The sequence below is a fragment of the Cygnus atratus genome, chromosome 14, assembly GCF_013377495.2.
Source record: "Cygnus atratus isolate AKBS03 ecotype Queensland, Australia chromosome 14, CAtr_DNAZoo_HiC_assembly, whole genome shotgun sequence".
Lineage (NCBI taxonomy): Eukaryota > Metazoa > Chordata > Aves > Anseriformes > Anatidae > Cygnus > Cygnus atratus.
Window position 1 is genome coordinate 1,976,645 of NC_066375.1, and position 13,646 is coordinate 1,990,290.

At 47.2% G+C, this 13,646-nt stretch overlaps 1 protein-coding gene across 9 annotated transcripts in view; it reads left to right on the plus strand.

Moving 5' to 3' along the window:
* Nucleotides 1-2,024: 2,024 nt before the first annotated feature.
* Nucleotides 2,025-13,646, plus strand: part of P4HA2 (prolyl 4-hydroxylase subunit alpha 2) — a 30,663-nt gene continuing 19,041 nt past the window's right edge. For 7 of the 9 annotated variants that reach the window (XM_050713623.1, XM_035560745.2, XM_035560743.2 and 4 more), the window contains exons 1-3: nucleotides 5,127-5,243; nucleotides 6,182-6,285; nucleotides 12,832-12,925. In XM_050713623.1, coding sequence (XP_050569580.1) covers nucleotides 12,850-12,925 — 76 coding nt within the window. In that variant the 5' untranslated portion in view covers nucleotides 5,127-5,243; nucleotides 6,182-6,285; nucleotides 12,832-12,849. Of the gene's footprint in view, nucleotides 2,170-5,126; nucleotides 5,244-6,181; nucleotides 6,286-12,831; nucleotides 12,926-13,646 lie in introns of those variants that run through there. The other 2 variants (XM_035560746.1, XM_050713624.1) reach the window with 2 other exon arrangements.

Sequence of the window (13,646 nt, forward strand, 5' to 3'; positions counted from 1 at the left end):
CTGTGCAACCTGTCATTATGGGGAGGACTCAGTCCCAAGGCTCCCCTGGGTCCCAGAGCAGCGAGCCGGCTGTGTCCCACCGCAGGCAGAGGGGAAGACGTGGGCTCTCAGAGAACCCTAACAAGTGCACGGTGTGAATTTACAGAGGGACCTGGGGCGTGGATACAGGCAGAAGATGTGCTGTCCCCTTCCAGCAGCTGAAGTGAGAGGAATTCACTGCCTCGCTTCATACCCCTGCGCCAGTGCCCATGCTCAGGCATTCGCTGTTTACTTACGCGGAGCACACAGTGCACTCACTGTGCTGCTTCTGCTGCCTGGGAAGGAATAAAGATCTACTGTTCAAGTCAGCCAAATATTTTTAAAATCCGGTGACGTGCCAGGAAGGATTTCTGGGACTCCTGAAGGTAACAACGGCACCGCTGCATTTTGCCGTGCAGATGTTGCTGCTCCGAGGCGGGTCAGGACGGACACTGCCAGGGTCACACTGCTGCAAAGGGACCTCAGAAGGACCCTTGGCTGGTCCCTGGGGAGGAGAATCAACATAGCACCTTGCCTGGGAGCTGCTCCCTGCGGTACAGAGCTGCAGGGACCCTTCCCTCCTTCAAGAAATCCCTTCTGGAGAAACTTGTCTCAGTCCCACGTACAAACCCCAGGCAGACAGAAGGAGTTAAGCACCAGAGATGATAACCACATAACGCACGGTGACTGCCAACTATCCTCTGTCTGGAGAGAAAGTTTCATGCTGGTCTGACTGTAGCCTGGTTTGACATGTTTTTTGAAGGCCTGGCTTTTCATCCACTAATTAGTAGCCTCAATAAAATGCAGGTTGAGATTTTTATTTTTTTATGGCCTTTTAATGTCTTTTACCCACATTTCTTAAGTACATCTTTCCCTAAACCTAAAAGGAATAATGTGACCGACTGGCCTGTCCTATTTCTGGATTTGATTTATGCTGGAGTCTGCGAAAGGATGACTCACAGAGCCTGTTTTACATTGGCCGCATGGCCTCGTACGAAATCTGTGTTAAAATCCCGGGCATGCAGGGAGGAAGGTCTGCACAGCCCAGGACAATCTGCCTTCTCTTCCATGCTCTCTCCCGGTGTCAAAACGTGCTTCTCCTCCACAAGCCTTGAAGTTAAACGTGTTGCAAGGGTAAATCCCTCACAGGTTGCTTTTTGGGGTGGTCCAGCTGTGCTACTTCAAGGCTTTTGTTCCTTTCATCTGTTAGGGGTGACATTTGCTGCTGTGCAGTGAACACAAAGGTCAGGCAGGCGAAGCTCTGCAGCTGTGTGCCCGGGTGCATCCCTGCATCTCACAGCCCAGGGTACAGGGACGGGCGGGAGGAAGGTGTCCTGCCCCGGCTGGGCTGATGCTGAGCACTGCTGCCGTTCTCAGCATCTCCCCTCGTGCCCAGACAGCTTGCAGGATTTTTCCCTCGGTTCAAACAGGGAGCGCTGGGTGATTCATCCTTCCTGCAGCCAAGTTTACAAAAGAGCTTACTCATTTCAGGAGGAGGGGGCCAAACTTTGATTAAAAAGCATAAAACATGGATATGATTTAGAAAATGTTTCACCCTGGACGATGCCTCCCGTGCATGTAAATGGTGAGGGCTGCAGCTGCCCGGTGCTTTTGCAGAGCTGCTGGCCTCCTTCAACAGAGAAGTCGGAGCAGAATCCTGGGAGCACCACCCAGAACAGCTGCCTCACTCCCCACAGACCTCACCAATGTTTAGTGAGGGTGAAAATTTGCATCCCTACGTCCCCTAGTTCTTTTGGGGGACAACTTAGAAAATGCAATTAATATATGACGGTGTCATTTCAAATAACTTAAGGAGGATAGAAAATGTGTCTTTCCCTTCCCTGTATCAGACACTTCCAAATCTGTGCGGGTGCACTTAGTTTTAAATAAGCCAGTCAGGCAATTGCTGGTTATTTCTATGTTTGTAGAAGTTTAAATGACCTTGTAAACGTGCAGCTGGGCACGGTTCAGAGCGCTGCCAGACCAGCCCCAGCTGTACCATAATTATGTTAAACAGGAACATGAGCCGCCGGATTCTTCCCCGGGCTTGTCTTCCCTCCTCTCCTCGCAAACCCAGCTCGAGCTCCCCAGCACTGGCACAGGGACAGCTGGAGCTCCTGCTCAGCACGACAGACCTTTTCCATCTGAGCGGTGAGTGTTTATCTCACATTAATTCTCATCTGGCTTATCTGCAGCAGAACTTAACAAATACATCCCATCCTTCCATTTCTCTTGGTTGCACTTTGGTGTCCTCAAGGGGTGTGAGCTTGAATAACACCGCATGCTGCCTGCCGCCTGCCCGGGTGCTCAGCAGTGTCAGAGCTCAGCACCTCGCAGGACTGAGCCCGCAGAGCAGTGTGAGGGCGAGGGGCCTTTTCACCATTCCAGGAGGACCCTGGCACAGGTTTGGCTGCTCGGGAAACGTTCAGAGCAGGAGTTTGCTTGCAGCCAAGGTCTCTGAGTTCTGCCAGAAGACAAAACCTGGCAGAGTTGATACCTCACTGTTTTCGTCCACGCACCTTTCCCCGGTGATGGACTACATTTCTCTAATGCTCAGGGGTTTTGATTCGGGATGGCTTCCTGACAAACGCTCCAGGTCAGAGCAGGCTCTGTGATTTTTGCTACCAGCTGGTACCAGCCAGGGCTGAGCCTGCAGGCACAGCCAGAGCAGGAGATGCATTTGAGCACTGTACCCCCACTCTCCCTTACTTCAGAACCCCCCTGCTTCTGCCCATCATTGACATGGAGTTAGCATTTCCTTTGGTGCCCCAAATCGTCAGCTTGTAAGATCCGTCTGTGCACACTAAAGTGAGACTAACAAGCAGATGGCACTCCTGCAGGCACCACTTCCTAGCGTAGCATGACCTGTTAGCTCTGGTAGTTGCAAAGACACTGGTCACACTGGTCTGAGCCTTTGAACAACATATAGATGATGTTGGCATGCCTTTGTTTTGGGCTTCCATTCTTGCTTCTCTAGGATCTGGTGTGATTGTTTTTCATTCATTAAAAAAAAAAAAAAAAAAAAAGAGGAAGTCAATAGGCAAACTGCTAAATTTAGAATTTATTTGTGTACGAGGTCTTTTTACACATGTACTTTTAAAACTCAGTTTCAGAAATCTGAGCTCCACTGAGGTCAGAGGAGTTTCGTTATCCCTGCCTCCTCCATTCTGACTCAGTGCATTGTTTTATGGGAAATACTATACTGTACTATGTAAGTACTCTTAGATAGTTTTAATATTTCCTCTGCTAAGGTCTCAGACAAAAGTCTTGTAATATGAGAGGCAAGGGGGGCATCCAAAAATACTTGTGTGTGCATCTGGCAGCCAAGCTCTCTGCAAAGTGATTTGATTCCACTCTTAGGGAAAGTAGTGGTTTGAAACTCTAGCAGGATGCTTGCTTCTCCTGGTTTTAAACCAGATCTCAATGCCGCAACTATTTAGGTGCTAGCTGGGGCTGTGCTGAGGTGAGATCAGCCTGGAATGGTATAATCAGATGATGAAAAAACACCTCCAGCCATTCCCCGCTGCTCTCCTTGGACCTTGGCTCAGCGGGCAGTGCCTCCTCCTCCTCTCGGACCAGAAATCTCTCCCCCCTCTCCAGGGGCAGAAGCAAAGGAGCTGTTTTTAACCTGACACATGCTCCTGCTCCCAGCCAAGGCCACTAAACAAACTCAGCAACTTTATGTAAAGGAAGAATTTCAAAGCAAATATAGCTAGAGCAAAACTGGTGCATTATAAGGACAACACAATACAAGACTTAGAAACATTACATAGTCAAGGTTCTTTGTGCTAATACTGCATCATATTGTCTATATATATAGTCAAAAGGACTGTACAGCTGGTTATTTGCAAGAGAAAAGACAGATTATTGTGTTCTTGTGTTCCCTCTAAAAACTCTTTTAGTCCTTTCCACTAAAACAGGGGGAAAAAATCTATTTCTCCATAACATAAGAACAAAAAGTTTGTCATAAAAATAGGTTAAAAAAAAGATCAGAACTGGATAAAAATTCTGGCTCTGAATCACATCATTATCTCTGAAAACTAATGCTGTTTGTACAGTCTCTAAAATGCACTAATATGTTCTGTACAGTCACAGCCTTACAGATTGCTTCTGTCACTGACAGTAATGTAATCTTTTGTAAATATGTGATGGAAATTAACTATACCCAAATAAATGTTAATGCACAAAGTGTACATATGTGCAGCGTGTGGAGCCTTTTAGTAAGTTTTGGTGACAGGACAGCTGGACCCTTTTATTATGGTTTACGATATTAGCAGTTGCTAAAAGCTTCAGTGAAATTATACCCTTATGGTAGATATTTGTTTCCTTATTTTTTCCACTTTATGCATTCTGATATGAGTCATCTCCCAAAGTCTTGCTTTCTCAGTCACATTTCGCTAGATTTCTGTTCAGAGAGTGCATTGGTGATGAAATCCGCTGAAATCTGGAAAGCAAGAAGCTGCTTGGTCTTGGTGTCCTGTATGGTCTGACTGAGTTCCTGACTCTACTTAACACTTAAAAGATGTTATTCTGGGCTAAGATTTAATGATGATTGGTAATGAAAGTCACTTTTAATTGGTGTATCAATTTGTGTAGGGGAAAAAATGTAAATTAGATGCCCTTGTTGAGCTGGGGAATGATCTTCTCTGGCTGTGCTTCAGATCCGTCCATGCCCCAGTGCCTGACTCCATCTGCACCCACGGCCCTGCGGAGATCCCAGGGCCAAGCCCAGGCTGTGTGGAACCAACTTGTATGTAGGGGACACGGTGAGGACACAAACCATGCGCTAATTTCCCTTTTAGAACACATTTCCATCCTCATGAAGCTACCATAAGGCCTATGGGGCAGTGTCAGGCGATGGCGATGCCCCAACACATGCTGGTTTCGGTGTGCCGGAGGAGCAGCAGCTCCCAGTGCCAGCACTGGGAGGCGGGCGGGCAGCTTTTGTGAGGAAAAACGCCATCACAGGTGGAAGGGCCGGCGGGCAGACGTGGGCCCGGAGCCGGGGCTGGGACCCCACCGCCTTGCGGAGCCCCGCGGGCCGCGGCCGGGCCCTGAGGCGGCGGCGGGGCCGCTACTCGCGGCATTACGGCGGGCGGGCGGGGCGGGGGGCGCGGCTCCCGGCGCGGCGGCGGCTCAAGAGCAGCGGGGCCGGGCCGGGCCGGGCCGGGGGGGGAGCGGACGGACGGCAGGAAGGACGGACAGGAGGACGGGCCGGGGTCGCGGTGAGCCGGGGCCGCTGGACGGGTCTCGGGCACGCGAAGGGGCCGGGAGCACGGCCCGGGTGCCCGCACCCCCGGGTCCTGCTGCGGGGTGGGGGGGGGTGGCAGCGCTGTTCGCGTGGATATCGCTCTGGGTCTCCCCTCCCCGCTTCTTTATTTTCCATTTTTTAAATAAAAATCCCCGCCTCGAGCCACCTGCGGCTCCTCCCGCCCGGTGTCGGCTGGCGCTGCCCGGGGAGCGAGGGGCGAGTTCGAGGCCTCCGGTGGCCTCCGCCGGGCGGCCTGGAGGGAGCCGGGGCTCGGAGCCAGGGCTCTGAGGAGACACAGCACCAACAGCCCCGTTCCTAAAACACCAGCAGCTGGCAGGGCTCGTTCCCCTTTTCTCTGCCCTAGGGTTCAGATGTGAGCGGTGCTGTCGCAGAGGCCGGTGGGGTCACCGTGCCTGCTGCACTAACCGGCTCCCCGTGTACTTCCAGCCTGCTGTCACTTTGAGATGAAACAAACGATGTCTTAAGCTACATACAGGCTTTCAGAACTTGCTTGTTCCACTCCCATCTCCTGCTGGTTTAACACGAGGCTTGTATTTTTTTGGGAAATCCTTTTGCTGCAGTCAGTGGTTGGGCAGCGATGCTGAGCCGGAGGCAGGCGGGCAGCGAGGCGTGAGCAGCAGGGTGTGGGAGGGAGGGTTTTGGGCAGGCCCGGCGGCTGCAGGCTGGTGCCAGAGCTGCAGCAGCACGCATTCAGGGGCAGACAGGAGTAATTCAGCCTCAGGACACTCAGAACTTCGTTATAACCTGGGAGGAAGGAGGGCATGTACATGCAGGCCATGTTTGGAGCCCTCTGGCTTCGTGCTGCTGCTGTTCCTTGCTGAGTGATCGCCCTGAGTCAGGCTTTCCCAGAAGGCGTTTCATAATAAAACTTCTTGCTCCTTAATTTTATAGGTGTGTTGTGAGCCTGAAGCTGATCTGACAGACCACTGCAGCCATCTTCTCCAGGCTGATACTTCAGCTTTTGGGCATCAAGGACCTAGGAAACAATCCTGCAGGTATGTTGTGAATGTAAATTGCTACCAATAACCGCCACTTGGATTTTATAGGCAGAGTGCTGTGTAACAGCTGTAAATTGGCATTGCCGTGACACTAACGGGCAGGAATTTTGCTTCTTGCTTTTGGCATAATTTCTTGAGATTCTTTTTAATATAGCCCTTTCCAGTGCAGGAAGTACAAGCCATGGATGTGATCGTGTATTTCAAAGACAGTAACAGCAGGGGGAGCATGATTTACTGTTTAGTATAAGTTTTTCATTCTAGATTTAAGTCAGGAATCTAGTCTGTTTATAATTTCCATGCTGTGCATATTTGGCAACCTTCCAAAGAAGCAAGCTGTAAACATAGCTTTTTCTATAGCTAGTTCTGATTTTTGTGTATGGCTTTCTATATGTCTGAGAAACAGGGACTCACAGTATGTTAGGAGGCATGTTCTAGGGTGATCTGAGATTCAGCCCCTACATCTCTGAGATAATGTCTTCATTTTAATTCAATTGCTGTTATCAGTTGAAAGGAAAACCTCAGTGACCACAGACCTGTCATTAAAAAATAATCTTCTTTCTGAACAGAAAGATTTTTAATGTTATTTGAGCATATGGGAGGCTATCTTAAGCGTTATGATATGCTAAAACTATGGGCGCTGCACAGTAAAATGAAGTCTGAGTTTTAATGCTGGAAAACAAACTCCAGTGGGGAAAAAAGCATGCAGTCCTGCTGTCTTGTCTTCAGTAACAGTGTGGGGTTTGGCTCTAGGCTGCTTCATGTCTGATGAGCTTGCAGGCACTGCGGAGTAAGATGCAGGCAGGTTTGCTATGCTTTAGATTTGCATGAATTTTCTTGTCTGCTGGAGTGCAGAAGAATTTTTTTTGCTGTGGTTTAAAAAAGTGGAAGTTAATCCAGATGCTTATGCTTTCTAAGGGTATTACAGCTAAGGATAACGCAAACCATTTTATGTTCAAAAAAAGGCATGCAGTTTTGCATGGATGTACTTTATCCTCGTTAATGTGTGCAAACGAACAGCTTTTTTCCTTTTGGATTGCCTTGAAAAGCGCAAGGGAATCATGTTATATTATTTGTTAGGCAATTATAATTGTTTTCAGATGCATATTAAGCCTTTGGCAAGAAAGGTAGTGATGTAGGCATAAGCTGCTTTGAGCAGTAAATTCGGAGTGTACTTGGGGAAGGAGCTGGGAAGCAGTTGCATGAGGAAGAAGAGCTCACTTGTGAGGAGGCACCGAACATTGAAAGGAGGCAATGCCTTTTCTCTCTCCCTGGGTGTGACCAAGAGCTAGCTGTTTGTAGGAAGGGAGCTGCATGCTGCGCTGATGGTGTTGGAAATCCTGTCATGAGGGTGAAGGTGTGCCTGGGTGGGACGCTGATAGGCATTTAAGGTCATACTTTTGCGTTGGGAGTGGCTGAGTGTTGGAGCATCTGACTACAGCTGGATAATAGATTTTAACCCCTAATGTTTTTTTCCTTCATCTGCAAGCAGTGAAAATTTGCTTTATTAGGATAAAAATGTTTCCTTTCTATTTAATAATTTTAATTAGTTTTATAGCTGCCATCATCTGCTGGCTGCAAGACCTTACTGCTACAAGCTGGATGTTTTTGTGGCTGATTTTCTTATAGCGGTAGCAAGAGAAGTTCTTTCTTGGCAACATCCTGAAAAAGTATTTACAATTCAGTCCATCTTCTGGCTTTAAATAAGTATGTAAGAAATCTTGCAGGTTTCTGTTTGTACCATTCTCCAATTAAATATAATTAGCTGTATATGCAGCCCTCAAGACTGATAGAAAGTTGTGGCCTACTTGTGAAGCTCTGTTCCTTGTGGAGGAGAAAGGGGATGAAGCCAGCTGCAGTCAGGTCCGTGCTTCTTGCTGTGTCTGCAAGTAACAGACAGTGGGTGGGAAGCCCAAGACAAGCCTGGCTCGTCCAAGAGTCCAACCTCAAATTGCTGCTCGAGGACGGACCATTCTTCAGAGCCTGGCAGGTGGGCCTCAGCTGTGTACGCACCAAGAACTCATCTGGGGCCTGAGGTGGCTTCGGAATAGTGACTTCCTTGTTAGCTTGCACCACGATACTTTAAATTTAGATACAACACAGAAGCAGCTATTTTAGCAGTGGTTTTCCAGGTGCATTCAATAGCATAGGCAAGCACAGAAGAAGAGGCAGGCTGTGACCCTTGTTTGTCATCAGCTTGTAAGTTGTTGCACTCTGATGGTTTACTGTAATTTAGGAAAATGATATATTACACTGTTTCTTCTGTTGGTTTTTTTTTTTTTGCATGCTTTATTTCCCTGTAGCAAAGTGCGGGTTTGGGTCTGTGAGAGTAGAAGCAAACTAGGGAAGAGTAGTGTACCTTAACTGCTGGGAAGAAACCATTGCTCTGTGCTCTGAAAAAAAAAAAAAAAAGATGGAAAAAACGGGAAACCAGAACCGTTAGGAGTATATTAAAGTTTGATTTGGCTTCACTGGCAAAAACTTAGGCTCTGAATGTCTGTAAAAGTTTACCTAGTGAAATGTAGGGGGGGAGTCAGTGGTGAGAGAGCTCAGTCTGGATCTTGGACCTCTTGGCGCCTCAGGTGGCACAGTCACTTTTGAGAGATGGAGATTAGCACGGCAGAGAGATACTTGTAGCTCTGCAGGGTGGGCTGGGAGCTTTGGGGTTTGAGTGGAGGACTGCGGACCCTCTATGCCCAGACACTGCAGTTGGAATTGTATGATGTTGGCTTCTGGAAACTGAACTGTAGATAAAAATCTTGTGTGTAAAAGAAACACCTGGCATGGTAGTGTATCGGTACATTTCAAGAGATGTAGTGTAGGCATTGAAAAATACCCTGTATTTGAAGGGTCCCAGCAGCATATATGTGCCTGGCTATTGGCACAAAGGGAGTCCTGTCACATCTGGGGGGTGGAAGACCAGTGCGTTGGTTTTTTTTCCTGGAGCTCATGTGATTGTAATGAGAGTTCACAGCACAGCAAGTGTCATGCTCTGGCCTGATCCGTCATTCTAATAAGCAATGATAAGGGGTGCCACTTAGTCTTTAAATCGCCCAGACTGACCTTATGTCAGTTCCGCTTAATTCTTCTGCGTGAGGTGTCTGCTAATTTGGAGCCTGAATAAGGCACTTGCTTTTGTTCCATCTTTCCAATTCCTTGACAGCCTAATTAGAACGCTTCTTCTGCCTTGGGTTTTGTTCTTCTGAGCATAACCTTGTCTGGGAAGGGAAAAGCTGACATCCGGGAGCGAATAATCAGCCGTGAGACGGTTAGCTGAAGATGAGGGTTAGGACAGTATGTGTGCTACTAATTGTACCTTTAAAAAAGCTGCAGAAAGTAAATAGTCCCCTTACATATGCTTCCATTCCAACCAAACAGTACTTGTCAAAACTTTTTTTGGGGTGAAGAGGAAGAGAGGGGTTTTGTGGTGTTCTAGCTTGGTAGACACGCAAATGTTCACAGGTCAGGTCCATTTTCTTATTTCTTGAGAATTTTTAGCGTATTTAATGAAGAACTCAGTCTAACGCATGGAGAAAAAATCCATCCTGGTCTGTTTGGTCTAGAAGAACTTTTTTCCTTCTGCCAGTGCTCCCTGCAGTCTGACGGTACTCTTTCCAGTGGGAGCGATGATTCATTGAGGGCTCGCAGACCTAGAAAGTGTTTATACAATATCCATTCGGTTGGCTTTTTTGCTGTGCTGGCTGGCACCTTTAAGGAAAGGAGCAAAGCATGAAATATGTCAGTGTATGTAGAGTTGTTGAGCTGTCTGTCACTGGAAAGGCTTCATGCAGCAGCGAGAGCGGTCCCTTAGGCGGTGCGAGCGCTCGGTGGCGAGGAGCAAAGCGCTGTAAGGTCTGAGCTCCATAAGATCTGAGCTCCCAAGGCAGCGTGTGCTGCCTGCTCTCGGCTCCTGCTCAGGGGCTTTCTTCTATGCTTAGCGCTGAACTGAGCCTAGTGGGAAGGTGCAAGTCCGCTGCAGGGGAATGTGGCCGTTCTCACTGAAAGAAACGGAAATCCTAAATTCACCTGTGCAGCATGACATGCCTGTTACCTGACGATGCCAAAAAAGCCAGGAATGTAGGCAGAGCTTGTCCTACACAGACCTCTTACCAGCAGAGTTCAGGCATTTCTCAGCAACTAAGGTCTTCCATTCTCTGAACAAACACTGGTTTTATAAGTGTCTCGATCGTAGTTATTGAGGTGCTAAGGCCCCTCCTGGCTCTTCCCCTCTTTGGTAGCAGATGGGCTAGCTGTAGTGGGGTGGGCGCACACGTGTGTGTGTGCACGCACACTTGTGCTCTCCAAGAATGTGGTTATGACATCACTTTCAGCCTCCTGTAATTCGTTAGTTCTTGCTGGCTTTCTGAATAACAGCTGCGAAAAGAATGTGTACAAACAATCTGCAAACCCTGCAGCCAGGTGTCCAGCTTATTCAAGCAAGAGCTGATTTCCCTGTTTACTGAGGGTTTCTGTTTATTGACTCAAGTAAATCTGAGTAGGATGGCAAAGCTGTTAAAGATCTGCTATAAAGACAAGCTGCTAGCTGTAGTAAGTGTTCTTCTTGGCAGATGTCCTGAGCCATGAGAGAACATGGTGGGGAGGTGCAGGGAGAATGCGAAGTTGTGTTGTTTTAACTGGAAAGCTCCCTCATAATTGTTTTGCCAGGCTTTGTGTAGTGCATCCAAAAAAACACTCCGTGAGACGAGAACAGACCCTGCAGATGGACAGTTCTGGCTTAATATATCCCAACCGATGTACTTCCCAAGCGCTCTTGACTCGCTGTGCTTTCTGCTATATCGTTTACTGTGGCTTTTAGTGCTGGCAGACCTCTGCGTGGCACCACTCATTCAGCTTCACTTGGTTCTCACATTACCCATGTACTAGTTCTGAACTAACTTAAACAAGCCGTTTGGGAATATGTGGTTTGCAGGGGGGTGAGAAAACTGGGAAAGGAGAAGACTTCTTCTGATGCTCTGAGACGCTGCTTTCCTGCTTACTCATGCTCGCAAACTGTTGTGGTAAATGTTTCTGGTTTCTCACGTAGACTTCTAAAGCAATCAGTAGAAAAAAAAATTGTCATCTTGCAATGTGATAATACATGTCAGAGCTGTTTGTAATGTTCTTAAAGATGGTCGTATCACTGGTGTGCTTGTTCGTGTCCATGGCACCAAGGAGCTTGGCTGAGGGTTAGGATGTATGGTGCTATAGACGCAAGAAACACGGAAGGAGAGGGCAACATCCACCTGCCAGCTCCTGTTTTGTGTTGTGCAGGCAAACCTGGAGCTCAAGGGAACAGTGAGCTAGAGTTGTCTGGAATTACCCTATTTTAATGCTTCCCACTTACTGCATTGCTGAAATTTTAATTTTCCATCTCTTTTCCTTTCACTTTTTCCCTCCATACCCCTTTCTCATCAGATTTAGGTGATTGCCTTTTGTGTGCGCGCTGTTAATGTATTTTTGATTAACAGCAGGTCATGTGTGGTCACTTCCAGCCACCGAACTGTTTACCCAGTTACAATGGGTAGGAAATGGGAATTAGTGCTGTTACATCAAGGAGAGCTGTTGTTGCTGTGTGGGTGTTATGGCAGCTCCCGTGGCTCCCGAGGGCTGGTGGCGGTGGCTGTTCCTGCTCCGTGAACAGCAGCTCCGGAGCGAGCTGTGGGCTGACCTCTGGATCTAAGAGCAGCACAGGATCCTCCTAAATTCACTGGAGCAGGCAGACACCAGACGTGCATGAAGAATTACAGCTCCCAGGAAGTTCTCCTGCATGGACTTTGCATCCCTCACCCCACTTGTCTTCTGTCTTCTGCTGTGTCTGCCTGCTGCCCTGGGTCTCCTTCTCATGCCCACGCTGTGCTCGCAGAAGCGTAGCAGTCTGCTTTCTGCCCCTGTCTCAAGGGGCTGGGGTGCTGAACTGGCACAGCTTTTGAGATGCAAAAGTCAGGGGCTGTGCCCAGAGGCCAGTGTGCTAGGACGGTGTGTTTGAATAAGCAAAGCTGGAAATTTTCTTTCAACTTTTCCAACGTTTGCTGCCACTTCTACTCTACAAATTGCTGTATTTCTTTGTTTGGCTTTCTCGCTATTTGAATTTCTAGACAGCTTTTATATAACAGTTTCCTAGCATGCTGCAAGTCTGACCATTAGATTTAGACCTTTATTATTGCTGGAAGATAGAACTTTGTATACTCTCACTTTCCAGCTGTGAATTTGAAGGCATTGAGCTGCACTTGCAGAAGGTTGTTCTCACTGTTCGTGTGGACAAATACGTTGCTTCTGTTACATCCATCGTTTGAACATGTCTTCTGTGCAAGTCTCTTAGAGGATTCTAGATATTTGAGACTGTTTTGAGTATTCCAGACTATTTGAGACTGAGCTCCTCAGCATGAGGAAGATTTTTTTTCAAGCTTTACTGATCACAGCTCAGTATTTCAGTGACCCAAATAACTTTCATGAGGGTGCAATGGTTGAAGGTGAAGATTAATGCCTTGTTTTTCCTCGAGAATAAGTTAGTCCTTTTCAATCCCTTTTCCTTTGAATATGTTACAGGTTTAAGCTATCTAGAAGATGAAGCCCTGTCTGCAGTTGGTGTTCTTTGTCTTCTTGATCTGCCACGCAGAAGCAGAGTTCTTCACTTCAATAGGTATGGCAAGAACCAATGCACAATGTTATGATGCAACTCCTGAGATTGCCCAAACTGTTAATCCTCGCAGTTGAATTTCATAACTTTCCTAATATGGCCCTATCAAGCACTCGCCTCATCAGGGAAAGTAACTCCTCATCATCCTTGATACTATTCTGCTGTGAAGGATCGCCTTCTCTTTATGCTTGCCTGTTCCTGAACCTTTCTTAACTCTGAAAAAACATCCTGCTGACTTCCATGTACTTAATTATTACTTTGCAAAGCTGAAACTAAAGCTGCTGTTGGGTTTGTAAATCACATTGAGTCTTTCAGTGGTTGGCCTTTGGAAAGCAAAGCTTGTCGTAGTACTTTGGATTGATAAGATGGCAATTTCCACTAATGCTAACTAGGTGAGGCTTTTGTTTCAGTCTGTAAACGGAAGAATTTCAGACTAACTTACTTAACGTTCGGTTGTTTCCCCAGATACCCGTATTGAAAAGCTGTAATTTTAAGTGATGCTAATAGTTGACTAGTAACTTACTAGTGTGACCTCATCTGCATCTGTATGTAGAACAGATGTTATGGCAACTATTTGCATCTTTTGTTGCTTTGACTCAATAGCTGTGTTAATGTCAAACCTTTCTTTTGATTATCTGGCATACAATTATAGTACTAAAAGTAATTCAGAGGCAGTGAAACAGTCACAGTAAAGCTGTATGGGCAACTGAAGTTGAGATTTTAA